A 21,266-nucleotide genomic window follows, 5' to 3' on the forward strand; every position below is an offset into this window, starting at 1 on the left:
TGCACTTGCATCGAGTAGAAATAGACTGCGATTATATGGAGAGTGAAATAAAACGTTTAAAAGACGAAATAAAAAAAGAGATGATTCAAAAATTCGGAAAAGAAATTTCACTGACTTCATTGTATGAAGCAGTACTGAGGCGAATGATTTATGATATCAAAGCTGATATAAAAGAGATGATAAAGTCGTATGACAAAGAAATTAATGGTGATTTAAAATAAAAGAGTTAATTTTTAATAATTAAATAATTGTTTTTTTTTAATTGGATTTTTTTGTAGAGGCGAAAAAAAAATATAGGGAGCAAGTATTAATACTAGAGAATTTGATGAGAGATAATACTGAAAAATTGGGTTTGATGGCTGCATTGGAAGAGGAGCAAAGAAAATTGAGAAAAATATTAAAACATAACCCAGAGGATGAAGTAATCAATTATTATAATTGAAATATCATTAACTCAGTAACTATTAGAGACAATAAGATTTTATGGGAAGTCATTGGAATAGAAGTTTAATTTTCTATAATATTAATCTGATTGAAAATTCTTTTAGAATCAATAGTTTAAAAGATACTGCCGTTTAAACAGTTTTATATTTTTGTTCTACTCTGTAAGTCGGCATAATGACTTTTAAACTACAATGGCTATTTAACTATTGATCCTACAAATTTTATTATTCAAATCAAAATTTTAGCCAATTAAATTTCCTATGCAATGACTTTCCGTGATGTCTAAGTATATCCAATTTTTACTGAAATGACATTTAATTCGTATCAGTAATCCTTTTATGAGTAATTGTTTTTCAACTTTTGAAAATTACTATAACTATTAAATTATTGATCCTACAAAATTTTTAAATCAGACATATTCAAAGCTAATTAAATTCCCTATCAGATAAGCACCTTAATTATTTAACTATTTCCTTTATTCCCTATAATATCGCAATTCAAACTCTTTTTTTTTCTAACCCTCTACTCACTTTTCTACAAATCACTTGGATTTTTTTCACTCGTGTCCTTATTCTCAATCAATCCACACTCAAAATCCCTTCAAAAAGACACTGTAGCAGATCAAATTTCATGTCCAACGAACCCTTATGATGTCTAATTATCTTAAATAGTTGTTACGCTAATTACATTCGCACTTTTTTTTAATTTTTCTTGAGATAAAATGAACATAAAAAAATTTTTAAATTGATTGCAGGAAAAAATAAAAAAAGTTGAAAAAGAGTATCAAGAAGAATTAGCAAAACTTGAGAAAATTTTAAAAACCCAACGGCAACAGAAGGAATTATTTCGTAATGAAATAAGAAATTTGCGTTTGAAATCTCGCCCATTGCCGCCAGTTTATCAGCGCAAGTTCACAAAAGTTCTCAGTCTAGATGAAGATTTCAAATTTAAAGAAGACTTTAATTCTCTGGAACATAATAATGAGGCTGTCATTAAAGATAGAAGTAATGATCAAGACGACTTGATTTCAATTGAATCCGACGAAATAAATACTGAGGTAAATTTTTTTTTTTAACTTTATTTTTAGAAAAAAAATTTCTTCTTTTTTCTTTTCAGATAAAAAAATTTTTAAATAAAATTTATAGAGAAGAAAATTACAAAGAATCATTAGAAGAATTACTGAGTAATTTAAAAATAAATAAAAATATCGTAGTAATTAAAAAAATAAATAAGTTAATAAAATTAAATATTATTGATGAAAAAAAATATCAACTGATAAGTAAATATATAGAAGAAATCATATTGAGGTATAGAAAAAATTTTTAGAACTTTTTTTTGTAATAAATAAAGAATATTAATTTAAAAAAAAAAATAGATTGGAGTCGGAGTTAGAAAGTGCGGAGTCGAATTTATCATTAAATTGGGACGTGAAGCCTAAGATTGATGAATTGTTGTCGAGTATGGCGATAAAGCGAGATTCATTTACTGTAATTAGTCTGATAAATTATTTAAGGGAAGAAGATTCAGTTGAGAAGGCTGTTGACTACTTGGTAAATAAATTGTCCAATTCTGACTCTGATGTTACTATGGCGTTACGAGATTACGCCAGCAAGATGTTGAGTGAAATAAAAATAAATATCGAGGCTTCACAGAGAAATTTTGAGTGTGAGTCAGATGATAATGAGGAGGCGAGTGAAAAAAAATCAACTGACTAAGAGGGAAGTGAGTAGAGGTTTAGAATAAAATGTGAGTTTGAGTTGCGATATCATGAAGAATAAATGAGATAATTAGATGATTAAGGTGCTCACTGGATAGGAAATTTAATTCGCTACAATTTTTGTTTGATTCAAAACTTTGTAGGATTAATAGTTTAATAGTTATAGTAAATAAAAAGTCATAAAACCGATTTGCAACGTAGTGAAAAAAAATATAAAACTGTTTAAACGGCAGTTTCTTCTGCACTAGATCTAATCATCACTACTGCCCATAAGAGCCAAAAAACAAATAAACAAAAATTTTCATCCTAAATTTTAAATAAAATTTTAAAATTAAATAATTAAAAAAAATTGTCATTAAAAATCATCTTATTAACATAATAACTTTTTGTACACTTAATTAGTTATTAATAAATTATAATTAGTTATTTTTTTTTTTGTAATTTTTTACAAAAAAAATTCTATCGCTAAACTAACTTTTAAATATAATGTATTTTTTGTTTTAATTAGAGTAATTGAGGTCTCAATTTTTAACGTGAGTTTTAATGGAAGTTTTTCAAAGGAAGAAAAATTGAAGGCACTTCCTTAATATCTGTTGTTTTTGTTTTAAAATTTTTACAATAAAAAAATAATTTTTACGATTTGATTGCCTAATAGTAATTGTAGTAATTATGACGTTAATAGTAAAAAAAATGTGTAGAAAAAAGATAAAACTTACAGGTACCGTTGAACTGTATCGTCTAGAGTTTGTCGTCACAGTCATAATGATTTTTTTTTAATGATTTAGTCATAGTAAAATATTTATAGCTGAGACTTAATATTTTTTTCTTTTTAGTCAATAAATATTTATGAGGCTTTACTTAAACGATAAGTGTTATTTTAATATATATATATATATTAATCAGGGTGAAAGAGTGTCATTGTTTTTTAAAACTCTTTAGGATCGGATATATATTATCGAAGGCTTCATAGATTTCTGTCCTTACTTTAGCCCCTGAAATAAAAAAAAAAATTACTTTTATAATTAAAAGTCATTATTGAAATATTTTTAATTTAAAATTACAAGATTTAGATATTTAAAATGAAGTTATGAAGAAAAAAGTATAATTGGTTTTTCGAAAATATCTATGCAAATATTGAATTAGATAAAAAATTATATGAGACCTTTTTTGCAGGGCTCTAAATTCTCTACAAAAAAGGTATCTTTGACTTTTCTTTTAAATTGAATAGTTACTGAAATATTTGAGGTTTAAAAGTCGAATAATTAGATTTTAAAATTTTTAGATAAAATGGTCCCATGTGGCTTTTAAAATATATATATTAGTGTGGTTCATTTGGAACTATTTTTTTTTTCACTCCCACTTCAACATATTGTTGTAGACAGAATAAAAAATTCCCTGAAAGGTTCAGCCCTTAATTTTAATTTTAAGTACATTTACTTTTAAAGTTTTCCCATTTAAAATACAAAGGAAAATTAGGATTTTTTTTTCAATTCTCTGTAGCTAAGCCAAGTTTCAATATCGGGTCGCCGTTTGCGGCATTTTTTAGGCAATTTAATACTCTTCAAGAGCCTCCTTAATAATTTTACTAGGATTCTCATTGTTTTTTCTGTATTTATTTATTTAAATTATTGATCAGGAAGCTGTTGCTCCATATAATCATAAATTTATAATTATTACTCATAATTTATGAAAATTAAGATAATATTGTTATATTGATTCTGAAAATTATTTTTTTTTAATGATAATTGGGGTTCTTAGTTGATATTGACTATAGTCAATTTTAATGATTTGAAAAATAAAATATCAATTGTAATTTTTATTTGATATTGTGATTTTCAAATTATTTAAATTACTATTACTGGGAAACTATGAACTTTACCGACTTGACTCACAGGACTTTTAAAGAGGGAAATAAAATTTCCAATAAAATTCCCCTGGACATTTTTAGTGTATTTTCATTAGTTTACGTTCTAAAAGCCAATAAAGGTTAATTTAATAGGAAATATGACTTCGGCAACGGACACAAGTGTAACAGCTTGAATGACAGCTAAATTACTCTGAGCACATTTGAAGATATCATAAAATATCATAAAATGCAACTGAATATTAGAAAGTTTAAAAAAAGGTAATTTAATTTACGTATACGAGCAACCTGCAATCACTACGTGACTGCCCAAATATCACTACTGATTTTATAAAATACTCAGAAGAAAACGATTTCTTGCCTCAAAAAATTTAATTTGTACCAAAAAATTTTGTGCATCATAAATTCAATACAAAAATTTTCTTGGGGCGAGAAAAGATTATTTTGGTCAAGAAATAATTCCTTGCACCAAAAAATTTTTTCTAGTTCTAAATAACTTTTTCGTTTTAATTCACAATGCAAAAAAATTCTTGGGTTAAGTAAAAATTTTCTTCAGGCAAGTGAAGACTTTTTGTGTCAATAAATCCTTTTTTTTTCTGTGCACAATTTTTTGGCTTTGAGAAGCTTTCTAAAACCAAATGGAAATATAAAACTTTGTCATTTTGGAATAAGTAACGCGATATAAATAATATAGTATATATTCAGTGACATTCAGTCATATATAGTGACAGAATAATTAGAATATTAATTTATTTAGAGAAAATAATTACGATCGTATTTTTTCTTGCGTGATTTAAATGTAATTCGAATGATACAGATAAATTGATTTTTCTCAATGATTGATAATAAAAAAAGAGTTGAAATTATGAAAAGGCACAATTCAACTCAATACCTTCCTAACGATACCAAATTTAATAACATTAACCAATTCTATCATACAGATATGCCGGGAACAAAATTTTCGTTATTCTCTTAATAGTATAGATTATTATTTACGTATATCAAATGGAAAATACTTAGGATTGAAATTAAGAGTTCAAACTTGGCAGGAATTTTCGTTTCAGTATCAAGAACAACATTTTGCTTGATGAGCAACGAAAAACAAAATTTCGCCAGAAGGAAAGCACCCTAATATATATACATCTATATGTATGTTTGTTGATTAAAAAAAATGAAATTACCTGTAAGTACAACTTTGCCGGAAACAAATATCAGTAGTACAATCCTAGGTTTTACCATACGGTAAATAAGACCAGGAAATAATTCTGGTTCATATGAAGAGAATTGTCCGTGTGTAAGAACTAATCCTTCGAGTCTTATTGGAAACTTGACATCACAACTTCCAACCATATTTTGAATTTTAAAGTCTAAGAATTTAGCCTGTACAAAAAATTAATCATTAGTATTTACACAAAAAAAAATTAATTGACAAGTTAATTAATAAACTTACAGGAAAGCCTAATTTTTGAATAATACGAGCGTATTTTCTAGCAGCAAGTCTTGAGTCTTCTTCACTTTTAGCTCCAGTGCAGACCATTTTTCCACTGCTGAATATCAGTGCCGTTGTTCTGGGCTCACGTATTCTCATAATTACCGCCGCGAAACGTTTTGGATTATACTCAGCGTTCCTGGCATGCAGGGCTATTTTTTTAAGATCCAACTTACAGTTGAGGTTCACAGTCGAGACAATATTTCTGTATACAAACACAAGCCGATTTTAAATAGGATTAAATAAATTTAAATAAACATCAGAGGTAACTAGAAAACTACTGACTGTAATTGAGGTAGAATTCCAGGATCAGCAGACGCTGGAGTCATTGCGGATGCTGGTGTCATTGGACTAGGGGACGCAACGATACCGGATGCTGGAGATCCTGTTGGTGCTAGTTGGCTAGAAGGTTGTACGGCTGGTGACATCATATTTTGCTGAAACAAATTTTTTTATAAATAAATTTCCTCATATTTAATAAATATTGATCATTTTTCAGCTCTGGATAATCAGAACTTAATAATAATCTTAAAAAATCATGAGCAAATCTTGATAAATCATCAGTAAATTATTGTTTAGCACAAATACTGATGATTTCTAAGATCTAGGCGACTAACAATTGCATATTATCTTGATAAATCATCAGCATTTATACCAAGTAAGAATTTACTGATGATTTATGAGGATTATTAGTAATTTCTGATCATCCAGGTCTAGAAGATCGTCAGCAGTCGGGATAATTTATGAATATATTCTAAAAAATGATCAATAAATAAATGATTGATATGATTGCTGATGATTCTCTGGATACAGATCATCAGAAATTACTAATAATTATAAAAAATCATCAGCAAATCTTGATAAATCATCAGTTAAATATTATTTAGTACAAACACTGATGATTTCTTGAGTCTAAATGATAAAAAATCATCAGGAATTCTTGACAAATTTTTGTAGTTTTGTTCATTCATCAGAAATTTGTTAAAACTGATGACAATTAATGGCCAATAAATACGCGGATAACTTACTGGAGTCTGCGGAGTCATCATACTCTGCGGAGTAACAAATGATGGAGTAGGTGCATAAGTATGCATTGTTTTCTGAGGTGTTGACATCGGGAACATTCCACTTTGCAGATTCGGACTCATCGTGTGTAGCTGCTGCAATGGATACGACTGCTGTGAAGACGAGGGCTGCTGCTGCTGAAGGGCGTTTGGCAAAATCTGCTGATCTTCTTCTAGTTGATGCAGAGGAGTTCCGATACTGGGTATCGAGAACCCAGGACTTGGTAGCATTTGATCCATTTTTCGGTTGATGAAAATTTACTGGACTATTCAACACTTAATTATTTTATTTTAATTAGAAGTTATTGAAATAAAAATGTCACCAAAAGCCGCATAAATTGTTAGGTTAGACAATTACGATTTATTTATTTTTATTTATTAATAACTAATCAGGAACTCATTATTAATTAATTTTGTTACTGATCAGATAAGAGATCACATGATAATTTATTCTCTACTTAATTTTAATTCGCTAACTTAATTTGTTATCAATTAATTCAATAATATTTACGACCGCCAAATAATTTTATTTATTGACCCGCCATTTTGAATTTAAAGGCGCTGTGAAAAACCGCGGGCTTTAATTTCAATTTAATTTTAGGCGGGAAATTTGAATTTTTTTTAATAAATAGGAATTTTTTTTTTTATTTTTTTTTTATTTAATAAAAATTACAGAGACCTAAGAAACATGTCGTAGAGCTCGATGGAGGTGCGCGCGGATTTTGCGCAGAAGACGTGGTCAGTCGGGCTGGCAATGTCATCGAGAGAGACGTAGAGCGGCTTCGTTGGATCGTACTGGTCTCGTTTGAGAGATTTCAGGAATAAGTGACGACTTTTTATTCTGTCGAGAGTCGAATTTAATATGTAGGGCATTCGAGCAATAAGTTCGTGAGATATCATCATTTCGTTGTGTACATATTCAAAATTTCTCAGAGTCAAATATCTTTCTGTAAAGAAATAAATTAAATAATTAAACATTAATATTAATTTGAAAAATTTTTTTTATTTTATTTCATAAATCGATTTTTTAATTTTATAAACTTATATTGTGAGTAATCTATTGAGATTTTTAATTGATAATTAATTATTAAATTATAAATAATAATAACGAACAACCTGCAATCACTACGTGACTGTCCAAATATCACTACTAAATTTATAAAATACGCAGAAAAAAAGAATTTCTTGCCGCGAAAAATTTTTACTTGCACCAAGAAATTTTATGCATTATGAATTGAATACAAAAATTTTCCTGGGTCAAGAAAATATTTTTTTGGGCAAGAAATAATTTCTTGCGCCAAGTAATTTTTTCTAGTTCTAAGTAAATTTTTGTTTTCAATTCACAATGTAAAAATTTTCTTTAGGCGAGTAAAAATATTTGTGTTAATAAATTCTTTTTTTCCATGTATACTCTTTTAGCTTTGAGAATCTTCCTAAAACTAAAAGGGAGTATAAAAATATGTCATTTTGGAATTAGTGACACAATACAAATGATATAGCTATATATTCGGTAACATTCAATCATATTTAGTGACAGAGGAATTAAAATTTGAACGTGTACTTGGCGCGAGAGACTACCGTGTCTCCTGATATTAATTTATTTAAAGAAAATAATTACGATCGTCTTTTTTTCCCGCGTAATTTAAATGTAATTCGAATGATATATATAAATCGCTTTATCTCAAAACTTTACTATAAAAAAGAGTTTAAACTATTAAAAGGCACAAATTCAAGTCAAGACCTTTCTAACGATCCCAAATTTAATAACATTAACTAATTCTACCATATAAATATGGCGGAACTAATTAATGTTATTAAATTTGGTATCCCTGTAAAGGTTTTTATTTTAATTTCTGCCTTTTCATGGTTTCAACTCTTTTATGATACTGAAATTAACCGATGTCAAATAATTTTTGAATTTTTCTAAATTAAAAAAAAAATATATTTCAGAAAATTGCACCTATAGTTTCTTTAATTTTTTACAAATCATATTTAATAAATTTCGTAGTGATTTTCGGGCAGTCACATACTGACTGCAGACTGCTCGCTATTAACATTAAATTAGTTAATTAATTGACAAATTGACGTATCGATTGCTTTAACTACTAAATGCATTAAAATTAAACAATAATAGATAAATAGTATTAATGATTACCTGTAGTATAAACAGTTGGTTTATTTAATATAATTAATTTCATTTCTTCTGGATAAAATCCCATTTGTTCACGTACACAAAATATATTTTCTCTGAGTTCGCTTTGTTTATGTGTAATTAGAATTGGTTTACGCACCGTCAAAAATCTAACCTCATTACCATTCAATTTGAATTCTTTTTGAAAGAAACCCAATCTCTGATCAAGAAATTTTGTCGTAAAATTAAGCCAACAAGGATGAGATGTCACGATTCGGGCGATATCATCGCGACTAAATTTATGTGCTCTTAAATAACGAATTCGTGTTTTCAAATCATCCATGTCTTGTTTAAAAATTTGTGGATTTTTAGTAATAAATTTACCAATTTCATCAACAGCTACACCACTGTCATGAAGAAATTGAATGTAAGGTTTCATATCATCAAAATTACGCTGTAAAATACACTCCATTTTATCAGGACTGTCTTCTAATTTCCACAATTCGACCCCAAGTTTAACCAGCTCCTGAATTGTCTCCGAATAATTTGCATAAGCGGCAAAATTAAATGTAGGCAGTAAATTTGGTGCCAATCCTGACAAATCTTCTTCGCAGATGTCTAGAGCTTTAGGTATCGGCATCTTCTTTACAATTTCATCAGTCAAATATTCACCAGCATCAACTTCTGGATACTCTACCAAATTCAAATCAGTTACCACTGGCTTTACTAATGTATGAGTTCCGTTATTTTTAAAATCTATCTGCCCATTCGAACTATTGTGATTCAAAATTTGTGAACATAAATTACGACTTAATTTTGGCTTTAATTTAAAATTCGTAAGAATCGATTTTAATTTTAAATATGAAAGATTTTTAACACAAACCGACATTTTAAATTTTAAATTTACTAACCCGCGAAAATTAAATGAATTTATATTTATTTATTGCAATAATTAATTTAATTCAAATAGAGTTTGTTTATTGCCGACTTATTTCAACTATGACTAACATGAGGTTATGTTTGTTATTATTATTATTATTATTATTATTATCATTGTTGATAAGAAAGGAAATTTTTTTACCAAGTACAAGTGAGCTTGCAATTAACACGTCAATTAGGAGGAAAACGCAAATTTAATCAGGGAAACAAGTAAGAAATTTACAAATACTTATGAATATGTCGATTCATTGACAATTCCAATAAGTAATATTTTTGTGGATACTATGTTATCATCCGATTTATTTCATCGCTGAAGCAAAATATAATCACCCATATATCCGTCAATTCAAAACACCATTCACTGTTTATCTTGGAGTCGATGAACAAATAGCTTTGTTACGGTCTTACCCTGATTTATTTCTATATTTCGATGCAACTGGATCAGTTGTTCGTAAGTCATATGATGAGCCCAAGAGAATATATTACTATGCTGGCGTTGTCAATATCAATCATAAAATCTATCCTATACTAGAGATCATAACAAATGACCAAACTGCGTCTTCCATCGGTGAATTTCTTGGTTTTTTCAGAAACATATGGGTCACTTACAATTTAAATTTCCCACCATTTAAAGCTGTTATCATTGATTGGTCTTGGGCGAGTATCAATGCAGTGATGAAAGCTTGGAATGATTGTTCTGTGTCCGACTATCTAAAAATGACTTACAACGTTATTACTTCTAATGAATCATTGCCGGAAAAAATTTTACCACTTTATTTTTGCTATCCTCACTTAATGAAAATGGTTTCACGTTACCTAAAAAAAAAAAAAAAAAAAATTGATAAAAAAAAAATTTCTATTTTATTGGAATCTGTTGCTGTCCTTGTTCATAGCAATAACTATGAGACATTAAAAGCAAAAATAGAATTATTATTTATTATTATTTTATACCCAAGAAAAACTAAAAAGCTTGAAGAAGCTATGAAGAAGTTGATTGAAGATAAGAGCAGAGAAGAAATAATTTATAATAGGGAAATATATGAAAATGAAGACGGGATAGAATTGCCTGGAAAAGATGATGAAAATTGCGTGATGAGATCCAGTCCTTATCGTATTGATTTATTAATTGTGAAAAAAAAAGTTGAAGATGAAACTGAAACTAATGATAAATATTCGGCGGATAATAACTTTCAATGTTTAAACATGTTGATAAATTCTTAAGACAAGAAAATATCTTCTTATTTCAAAAAATATTTCTTAGTAATGATATTTTTTTCTCTAAGTCTACTTATAAGATTTTAAGTGACTAAATTACAATAGAAATTATCTATTGATAGTTTTATTTTTAAGCAATACCAAGAATTTACACTAATGAGATTTGCAAACTCAGGTACGGAAACATATATATATATATATAGTTGTATTACGAGCCCGTAGAAATATTTATATTGAAGATATTCCCCATTCATGACTGAAAACAATCACTTGAACTTGAACACTTACACGCTTGTAAAGTAGGGAAAATGTGAGTTACTGCGGTCAACTTCTGATAAGAAGTCGGGGTGCAGGAATTCTTAAAATTATATTCCCCTACATCCCTGTAAGTGGGTTTATAATGCGACTATATATCTTACTTAATAACTTCCAATAAGAACAATAAAAATAATTTTATAATTTAAATAAAAAAATTTTTAACATTTTATTAATAAATTTTTCAATTATAGCATTAAATAACTTATGATGGTTGTTAAGATCACTTATCTAAAATAAATCTGACCCTTATAATGACGACATTTGAACCATTGTCAGAAATATCAGGTAATTTAAGAATTTTACAGAAAAATAATTAAAGAAAAAGTTCATAAGCTTCAAAACTGAGTTGCAAGTTACAGAAGACGGAGTGTATACTTATAAATTTACATTTTTATTTAAATAAATATATAGTAATAATTATAGTGACATAAAAAAGTTAAGTAATGGATAAAGAAATATTTAAACTGCCGCCAATTGAAAAAATAAATTTAAATTATGTTCGCAATCTAGTAGATCAAGGATTGATAGCAGATATAAATACACAATTAGAAGATGAAAATTTACCATTAATGCTACCAACGTTACTTCAAATAGCGATATATAATTTGGACGAAGAATTATTTGATTACTTAATTGAAAAAAACGCAGACATAAACAAGAGTTTTGAAACCTACGGCAGTCCAGTGTATCTTGCTGTCAGCAAATCGTCAAGTAATTTGAACATATTGAGGAAATTAATAGAATATGGTGCTGAGATAAATTTGCGTGAGTTTATTTATAATTGGACGCCATTGCATTTGGCATGTTATTACGGTAAATGCGAAGTAGCCGAGCTTCTGATTAATTACGGTGCTGACATTAATATGTCAAATTTGTACATCATGAAAAATCCGACAGTTAATATTGGCATTACACCGCTGCATATAGCGATAGAAAGGGATCAAATACGAATGGTTGAATTACTATGCCGAAAAAATGTAAACACAAATTTGGAGTCAATTAATCGAGGAACGCCATTGGTCTACGCAATTTTAAAAGAGAGAATAGATATGGTTAAAATTCTTGTTAAGAATGGTGCTGATGTTAATAAAATTTCGAAGATATGCAAAACTAGAGAAACTGCTTTAAGCTTTGTTGTCATTAACGAATTCAGTTTGACGCCTCTACATGCCGCTATTATGAAACAACAACGGCGAGCAGTTAAAGTTTTGTTATTAAATGATAAAATAAACGTTAATATTGTGATAAAAGAATTACATACTCCGTTACATTATGCAGTAAAAGTTGCACCTAGTATTGTTACGGATTTATTGAATGCTGGTGCTGATATAAATATTTGTATCGATAATAAAACAATTATTGAATATTGCATAGAAAATAATGTATCAAAAAAAACAATTGAAGAGATAAATCAGCATATTGTTAAATTAAGATCAGCTAAATTATATGTAAATAATAAAATTATATTGACAGATAATTATTCGAAATTAAATTACATGTGTCTTGAAGAATTAGAACTTATGAAGAGAACACGAGTTGGTACAAATACAATAAGTGTTTATGATGCATTGGGTTCTTTAGATGATTTATCATATAAAATAACTCGGCAAGATGGGAGTTTTCTTTTTAATAGAAAATTCCAAATGGTATTTCCTATTTATGGGGAAATTATTCAGTACAGAATGTTAAGGGCAATGCAGAAAAAAACTTTAATGCTGCGAAAATTAAATATTCTTCTCTCTTTTTTCTATTACATTGTTTTTAATTCAATGTTACCGTTGAAATTTGTTAAAAAATTGGTTTGTTATTTCAGTAGTGATGATCGAGATAAATTGTACAGATTGTTAGAAACAGAAACATAGCTTAATTAGTTTTTTTAAAATTTAAAACTGAATAAAAATATTTTAAATAAAATAAATTATCTCAATTGAATAGTTAGTAATTTTTTAAAAATTAATTAATTAAGAATGAGAGTTTTTATAAATTTTCGATTATAATTATTTAAAATGCAAATAATATTCAATAAAGATTTTATGAATAAATAATTTAAATACAAATATAAATACTTATTTATTTATTTATTGGGTTTATAGATTCGTCAAAGAAATGTTTATTTAAGCCCTGATTAAGAAAAATTATTTGATTCATATTAAGTGTATATCTATATATTAGTCGATTCAAATTGTTTTAAATCCTTTAAAATAATTTTTGTTACTCGAGGAAGTGCTCATTATTCTGTCTAAATTATTAAGATTACGTTAAAATTGCCATTCATGTTGTATGAAATTTAAATTTCTACAAAATCATTTCTCATAATTTTTGACGTTACTTTGATAGATTGGCGAGAATATTGTCTGGTCTCCGTTTACTGAGCAACATATCAATAGTATTAAAAAGGTTCAACGGAAATTTAGTAAATGTTTACGTTACTTGATGTGGTTAGAGATTGCAAACAGCATCAGCGTCTTATACCACCACTTAAAGATCAGTAGCTTAATGATTCGCAGACAAGTGGCTAACTTAGAGTTTTTTTTTAAAGTGATTAACGGGCTGGTAGATGCACCTGACATTCTGGCCGATTTTGGTTTTATTTGCTCAGGGACTGACCTAAGAACTTTTTACAATCAATTCATTCAGTTGCATATCGCGACTGCCAATTACCAAATAGTTCTCGCTGATAATGAACCAGTAAACTTTTTTTGTATTGTTTACGGTATGGATTGTCTCGGCTTCTTTTAATGTTTGTTTGGTCTTTCGTTCAGCAGATTTCAAAGTTTTATCTTGGGATTTAATTGTCTTCCAACGTTTCTTAGCAGCCGAACGCTTTAGATCAAAATAACTCAGCACATTTCAGTAAGTTGAATGTGCTAAATCAATGGTTATAGTCATTTGTTCCAGTTCTCTTTTTTTCTATCAATTTTTATCCTCATCTTCACCTTCACTCTCATAATTTGAATCAGTCAGCATCATATGGATTAGTCAGATGAGCATCGGAAATGTGATTGTCCAATTTTAACGTTTTGATAGTTTTAGCAACATGATCACCTCTAAAGTGGGCTTCACTGATCAGAATTTGGATATCCGGCCAAGGCATTTGGTTGGCTAGCGTACTCTGAATCAACTTGTTTGCAAGGTGCCTCTATTCATTTTCAACATTTGTAAAAAAGTTACCATGTACTAGATGATTTTGCGTAATGATATTCATATAGAAAATTTGACGCAATATCTTTTTGTGAATAATTATTTAATAATCTACTATTTTGTTTTTCTTTAAATTGATAAGATTGAATTTTAATATATAAGGCCGATTGGTGTAAGTTAAATAAAATAAATAAATAAATATTAGTTATTCATACAGAACAAAAATTATCAGTAGACCCGAAAAATTAATCATATGCTTATATTAAAGTTAAAATTCTGCCTAAATTAATAAATTTACGTCAAAATTTCTCATAGAAAATTTTTATTCTTTACAAAAATAATTCAGGCAATTTTAGTCGTATCTAGAGTAGTCTACCCAGAATTATAATTAATAAATTTTGTAGTACAGTAATTGTCATCGTGCTAATGATAAATTGTTTTAAAAAATCACTTTTATTAAAATTTTATTTAATTACATTATCAGACTTTAAAATAATTGTTTATAAAACAACAATAATAATAAAAGTATCATATATAAATTAATAAAATAAATTTACATATTTAAATAATTTATTTTCATCCCAATTTACCTAGTTCCTGTTTTTTTTGTATCACTCTAACAGAGTGATACAAAAATGTATCAATAAAGCCAGCTACTGTAAAAACACCACCAATAATTGCACAAATATTTGTAGCAAAATGTCCAAATGATTTTGTTTTCTCTGTATATTTAACCATCAGCGGACTCAACTCGTAGCTGAAAAACACTCCTGGCATCCCAGACTCACCATTAAATCCAGATATTTTACGTGAAAGACGTGTTACGGAAAATTGATTCGTCTGTAATTGAGCACCATCTCCGCGGTAAAATGTCGTTGGTACTATTTTAATATAATGTTGAAACATCATTGCTCCTATCGTTTTTTTTGTGATAAGAAAAAATTTTAATTAAAAAACCATACGTTTAATTCTTGTTAATAATTGAATATTATATTTCTTCTAGTCTATAACCAAAAAAATTTTTTTTCTCGTCTCTAAATAAAAATTAAATTTTTTTGTAACTCATATTATTGAAAGAAAGAAAATTGTTTTCTAGATAATATTTTTTAATTAAAACTAATTAATTTCGGTACTGTTAGAAAGGACTTGACTCAAATTTAGGCTTTTCCAGATTTTTTAATAAAATAATTATTTCAATATTTTAAAATTTGGAGAATAATTCTAAATATATTTGAATTTCAGGCTTAAAAATATTATTTGTTTTTGTTTTTTATACCATTCTAAGATAAATCTAAAAGAAAATTAATTCAGAATTTAAATGAAAAAAAATTTTTTTTAAATATCTATATTCGATCGATTGTAAAAAAATTGTTTAAAGTCGATTAGTAATAAATCGAAATAAGCAACATGGCGAATATCTAACTACATAACCTAGTAAAATAAATTTTGTCTGTAAATTCTAAATCATTTAAGATTGTGAAAAAATAATTATTTAATAAATAATCAGTAAGTTAATTTGTACATTTAATTTAAATTTGAAAATCAAATAATAATTAACTTTGAAATTAAATTAAACTTGAAATTTTAATTACTACCGGCTTAATTAAAAAAAGTAATTTTTATGATTAAATCAAGTGAATATTGTGGGAATATAATTTAATAATTTATTTTATATTTAAAAATAATAATTTTTTAGGTTAAAATGCCAGTAGTACCAGGTGGAGTTTATCAACAAGGACCATCATGTTGGGATAGAATGAAAATGGGATTTGGCCTTGGATTTTGTGTCGGTTTAGCATCAGGTGCATTGTTTGGAGGTTTCTCAGCATTGAGGTATTAATTACTTTACTTATTTATTTAAATAATAAATTTCCAGATTATTTTTTTTTCTCCGAGTTCAAAGTTCATTTATTTTTTTTTTTAAATAAATATACCTGATGTATTAATTAATATTTAGTGGAAAAAAAAAACGGAATATTTATTAATTTTTATCTGAATTCTGTACAATTACTAAAAAATTTTTCCTGAACTTGAATTATTAAATTTTTTTTCAACTTGGAACTTAAATTCTGAATGAAGTAACGAATCTGCATAAAAAATCATTGATATCTTTTTTGTAAAGAATTAAATTTCCTACAAAAATGTATTTAAGTAATTATGTAATCTCTCTGATTGTTTAGCCAGAATTATTATTTAAGTACAAACATTAATAGTAACTTTATTATTTATTAATAAAATTATTAATTTATCGTATTAATAATAGTGACATTTATTTTAATTGATGTAAAAATATTAACTAATTATTTTTATTTTTTTTAGGTACGGATTGAGAGGAAGAGAACTAGTGAATAGTGTCGGTAAAACAATGGTACAAGGTGGTGGTACTTTTGGTACATTTATGGCCATTGGAACTGGTATTAGATGTTAAATTTATTTATTAAAATATATTTTTTCTTTCTATAAAGAATTATCTTTGCATTTTTTTTTCTTAACCAGTTCAATTATTGAAAATAATATTAATAATAATGAAATTGAAATAATAAAAAATTGTTTCTAGATATTAGAATAATTCTGTTTGATTCTTGAATAAGAATTAACAAAATGTATAGTTAAAAATAAAAATAATAATTAACTAATGATTGTTAATAACCTTTATTAATAATAATAACAATAATAATTAATTAATGAGTAAATCTTACCTTGTTCAGCAATTACAGTTGTATTATCGATTGGATTCGATTTACCAGGAATATTAATACCAAAACTTAAATGACGAATTTTGTGCGTTAAATTAAATTGACTTGATGAGTATGGCTGGACATCATGAACTTAAAAATAAATATTTAAATAACATTAAAAAACAAAAATACATAAGGTAAAAGACCTAGTACCCGATTAGGGAACTAGCACCCTATCACTAAGGTATTTGTATATCTATACTTACTAAATTTTACTAAATATATACACAAACGCATGGAGTAAACGAGAACTAGTTTCCTAATCAGGTACTAGGTCTTTTACCTTATAACCGGTGCATATTTATAACTGTGCTATATGTGGATCTACTAAGTATTCAACTATCCAGTCAAAGCCTACCTTAAGGTGTAATGATAATTTATTTTCAATTCAATTTATTTCGCAAATGAATATTGGAACCCTAAAATAGAAGTTTTTATCGGGTTCTAAAACAACAGAAGGCTAACAAATTTCGTATTTTAAAAAATTCTAATTCGTCTCAGAAAAATCGTTTTGAAGTTTTCATTTACTTAACAAGTATACAAAAGATAGTTCCGTTAATTTTTCTGTTGCTGAGGGTGCTAAAGAGGTTGGGGTACTCTTCAATAAAGATCCGTCGTTTTTAAAACTTTGTCTTTGGTAAAAAATTAGACGGCAGTGTTTATTAGAGAGATAATTTTTAGGTAGATATATTACGGCAGATTTTGACTGGGTAGAATTTTATTTATGATAGGGCCACTTATGGCAAAGTTGTAAATGCGTTCTAATGGACTATTAACCCCTCCTTTGTCATTATTGTTGGTATTAATAAATTATTTACCATGAACATGATTTATTGAAAAACTATTTCCAGGTGAGATATGAAAACTTCCACCAACACGATTTACTTCCATAGATCCATAGATCTGACATCCTTCCTCGAATGCATTCTTAATATGATCTATCGATCTGGCATTCTTACACTGATCTATCGTTGATGGGTTCGGAAATGCCCATTGCCGTAATAAATACGCGTGTTTAACATCCGCACACGTATTGCAACATCTTTAATAACAAATCTATCAGTAAAATACTCATCAACATAATTAACAATAGTAATAATAATGATAAAAATAATAAAATAATTACGTAATATTCAGAGCCTCATCTTCGGCACCATAACATGAGCCACATAACGGCATTGTCGTTGTTTCAATTGTCTACAAATAAAATAAAAAATAATTAATGCAACATACATGCTTGCTGTGCCAGTACTACTCTAATCTTTCTGTGCCCTTCAGTAGACTCGAAAGAAGCGAAAAGATCTCGATATCAATTCACGCAGTCATGAATATGAATCGCAGCATGCACCCTAAGTCTTCAGCCAGCAGATTATACCTCTCTCAGAACATCGGTGGAAGAGATCTACCTAACCTGGAGTGTCTGCATAATCGTTTGGTTTTGAGCTTACTATATAAAGTTGTCAATTATACCGCAGATGAAAACGATTTTCTAATTCATATTATTTATTGTTATGGGAACAGGCATAAGGGAGCGTTTTTAAATAAGGCAGCAATCTACGCGGCAAAAACCCTTGGTCTTGGAAGAATAAACCTTCTTGTGAAACTCCTTACGTGCCTCCTTATGCTCCCTTACCTGCCAGGAGATATTTCACAAGTTTTTTAGAATGACCGTTGCCGTATTTATTGGAACATGACATTCGTAACAACTTGGACTACCGAGGATAAACCCCCGAGAATTTAAACGAACAAATAATGATAATAAACGTATAATTACATTATTTTCAAGTTGACGCTCAATTTTAGTGTCCATTAAATCCGTTTTTTTAGGATCTTCAATTGGCGTTCCTTCTAAATTTAATCTTCTTTTATAAATATTATGATCTATCTGTAAATGCTGTTCTCCTGTTGTATCCATTGCATCTAATGATAATACTAGAAAAATAATAATAATAATAATAAACTAATTAAAAATATAAATTAAATACTTAATATGTTTATGTAACAATTGTTTATTTGAAATATTTATTTATTTAAGTTCATGATAAATTTGTTAATAAATTAATTAACGAATTTTATTGCTGTCAATTAAAGTAACTTTGATCAGATCAATGTAATCAATATTCAGAAAAATTCTTGGTAAAAATTACCCAAAAAGTTTGATACTGTAAGGACATGTGGTAAATATCTAAACTTTTTCCCTACATGTTGTAAAATATACTACTCGATAGCATGTAAATGAAGTGCATTTTCTACTAACATAGTAAAAATTTAGTTACTGGCTAGATATCCTTAAAGTACTAAACTTTATGGGTAATTTTTATTCAAAAGTTCTCTGCATGTAGATTCTCAAAAATCTATAAAAAAAAAGTTATTTTAACATTGAATTGAACCTGTGGATTTGATTCTAAGCCGTTTGTAACATTGCATGGAAAAATATAATTCATCATGCCAACAGTTTTTTTTTTTTACTGTAATTAAATTATAATTATAAATAAAAATTACTTACAATCACATGAAATTTTTGGTATAATAATATCTAAATTTATTTTTAATTTAGAACCTCTTGAAGTATCAACAAATAATTCCTCATCCAAATTTGGTGTCATAAAATCTCTTAATTCTGATATAAATAACATTATCATTATCATTGTACTAATTATTGTCACTGAAAATAAAAAAATCATTCTAATTAGCAATTAAAATAATAAAAAAAGTTAGCAAACATATAACGTTTTCTTATTTTTATATCACAAATTTCCTGATTCATTTAAAAATATCCTGGTAATTTAAAAAAATTATTACCATAAATTTTTTATTTATTTTTTTACAAGTAACATTTTTTTTATTTTTCAAATTAACTTTCACCTGCTGTTTATATAAAATTGGAGGTAGGGAAAAAATTGTGAAAATTTTCAACAAAACCAAACAAAAGATACATTTATTTAGAAAGTAATAAACTTAAAATATTTATATAATTAATAAATAGATAAGGAAATTAATTAACTACATCAATTAAAAATACAAACCTATAGCACCGCTAAATGTTTTAACCCTAAAATCTTCAAGTGTTTTTGGATAAGCATCAAATCTTCTCAAGATATCAGCAAAATGCATGATTAATTATTTCAATTAAAGTAATTAACTATTACAAATAAAAATAATTTTTATTTTGCCACGTAATTGAATAAAAACATAAAAACAATAAATTTCGGCTGATTAGGTATGATTGTTATTATTGTTATTATTGTTTATTTATTGCTGTTTTATCGAGCACTTACTTTTTACGTAATGCGCATGCTCAAGTTAATGTCATTTAGTTTTTGAGCGGGAAGAGGAACAATGACATGATACCTGGAGGCTATACTCTTTACAATGTTATCAATCAAGGAACGTTGCAGTTGTTAGCAGAAATCAAATGTCTCGCTTACGGATATTTTTGAATTAATGTTTGTACCAAATAACTTTAATAAATTACATAAAAATGTTAAAATAGATATTGACTCTTATAGAAGAGTTGTGGAATTATCGTTATATTTGAATGCTATTTTTTGATATCCAAATCTATATGACTCATCAATGTTTTTGCTGCTCGTCGTTAATCTATAGTTTTTATTCATTTTTTTTTCTTTGCAGAATTGTGATAATCATGCATATAAATAATAATCTGCCGATTGAGTTTAAGTTGTTATTCAATATTCTTGTCACATGAAATGAATCGTTTATTTGAGAAACTCCATAAGTTATGTTTTTTCGAAATCGGGGTTTTTTACATTTTGGGGTTCTATGGATATCCTCCCATAGAAATTAATACAAATATCCATCAAATCAGTGTTTAAAAAACAATTAACGGGATGACGAAATTTTATTTTATTGAGAAACGCCATAAATCAAGGACTTATAGGGTTTTTCAAATAAACATATGCAGTTTTAGTTTTATAGAAATAATTTTTTCTTTTTTATTTAAAATTTGCGCTTTTTTTGGGAAAAAAAATAATATGACTAATTAAAATACTTAAATTAATTATCATTTTTTGTAATTTCTGAGTTTCAGAGTTTAAATACATATTATAAACTTCATTTTATCAGTCTAATAAATTATTTGAGTGGAAAAAAAATAAAAAAACAATGATTTTATAACTTTTTCTCCCGTTTGGTTGAGAAACCCCATAAGTCAATCAACTTTGAACAATTTTTTCAAGTAGTTTC

The 21,266-nt window shown here is 27.4% G+C and overlaps 6 protein-coding genes across 7 annotated transcripts; 3 read left to right on the top strand and 3 right to left on the bottom strand.

The window, feature by feature from the left end:
- The first annotated feature begins 35 nt into the window (after positions 1-35).
- Positions 36-2,159, top strand: LOC128667985 (golgin subfamily A member 6-like protein 22). The gene is made up of 5 exons (XM_053740027.1): positions 36-207; positions 279-421; positions 1,199-1,501; positions 1,590-1,627; positions 1,820-2,159. Exons 1-5 carry the CDS (start codon positions 36-38, stop codon positions 2,157-2,159), a joined length of 996 nt encoding a protein of 331 aa, XP_053596002.1.
- Positions 2,160-2,548: 389 nt separating this feature from the next.
- On the bottom strand, positions 2,549-6,825 carry LOC103579820 (TATA-box-binding protein). The gene is made up of 5 exons (XM_008561356.3): positions 6,543-6,825; positions 5,800-5,951; positions 5,476-5,719; positions 5,207-5,405; positions 2,549-3,153 (listed from the first exon to the last, which is right to left on the bottom strand). The coding sequence occupies exons 1-5, from the start codon at positions 6,816-6,818 to the stop codon at positions 3,077-3,079; spliced, it is 948 nt and encodes a 315-aa protein (XP_008559578.1). The 5' UTR covers positions 6,819-6,825; the 3' UTR covers positions 2,549-3,076.
- A 330-nt stretch (positions 6,826-7,155) lies between these two features.
- Positions 7,156-9,721, bottom strand: LOC103579821 (transcription termination factor 3, mitochondrial). Its single transcript, XM_008561357.2, has 2 exons — positions 8,734-9,721; positions 7,156-7,525 (listed from the first exon to the last, which is right to left on the bottom strand). Exons 1-2 carry the CDS (start codon positions 9,596-9,598, stop codon positions 7,248-7,250), a joined length of 1,143 nt encoding a protein of 380 aa, XP_008559579.1. The 5' UTR covers positions 9,599-9,721; the 3' UTR covers positions 7,156-7,247.
- A 1,711-nt stretch (positions 9,722-11,432) lies between these two features.
- On the top strand, positions 11,433-12,696 carry LOC103579890 (serine/threonine-protein kinase TNNI3K-like). The gene is made up of 3 exons (XM_053740028.1): positions 11,433-11,466; positions 11,695-12,629; positions 12,691-12,696. Exons 1-3 carry the CDS (start codon positions 11,433-11,435, stop codon positions 12,694-12,696), a joined length of 975 nt encoding a protein of 324 aa, XP_053596003.1.
- Positions 12,697-14,784: 2,088 nt separating this feature from the next.
- LOC103579891 (endoplasmic reticulum-Golgi intermediate compartment protein 3) lies at positions 14,785-20,489 on the bottom strand. The gene is made up of 7 exons (XM_008561459.2): positions 20,087-20,489; positions 19,567-19,725; positions 18,835-18,992; positions 18,187-18,257; positions 17,879-18,102; positions 17,022-17,150; positions 14,785-15,236 (listed from the first exon to the last, which is right to left on the bottom strand). The coding sequence occupies exons 1-7, from the start codon at positions 20,172-20,174 to the stop codon at positions 14,899-14,901; spliced, it is 1,167 nt and encodes a 388-aa protein (XP_008559681.1). The 5' UTR covers positions 20,175-20,489; the 3' UTR covers positions 14,785-14,898.
- Positions 15,716-16,958, top strand: LOC103579823 (reactive oxygen species modulator 1). Of its 2 annotated transcripts, none has more exons than XM_008561358.3 (3): positions 15,716-15,828; positions 16,019-16,155; positions 16,642-16,958. In XM_008561358.3, exons 2-3 carry the CDS (start codon positions 16,025-16,027, stop codon positions 16,748-16,750), a joined length of 240 nt encoding a protein of 79 aa, XP_008559580.1. In that variant the 5' UTR covers positions 15,716-15,828; positions 16,019-16,024; the 3' UTR covers positions 16,751-16,958. The 2 variants fall into 2 exon arrangements, with proteins under 2 accessions (XP_008559580.1, XP_008559581.1); XM_008561359.3 differs by lacking the exon at positions 15,716-15,828 and adding an exon at positions 15,835-15,934.
- Positions 20,490-21,266: the final 777 nt, after the last annotated feature.

This window comes from Microplitis demolitor, chromosome 6 (genome assembly GCF_026212275.2).
Source record: "Microplitis demolitor isolate Queensland-Clemson2020A chromosome 6, iyMicDemo2.1a, whole genome shotgun sequence".
Lineage (NCBI taxonomy): Eukaryota > Metazoa > Arthropoda > Insecta > Hymenoptera > Braconidae > Microplitis > Microplitis demolitor.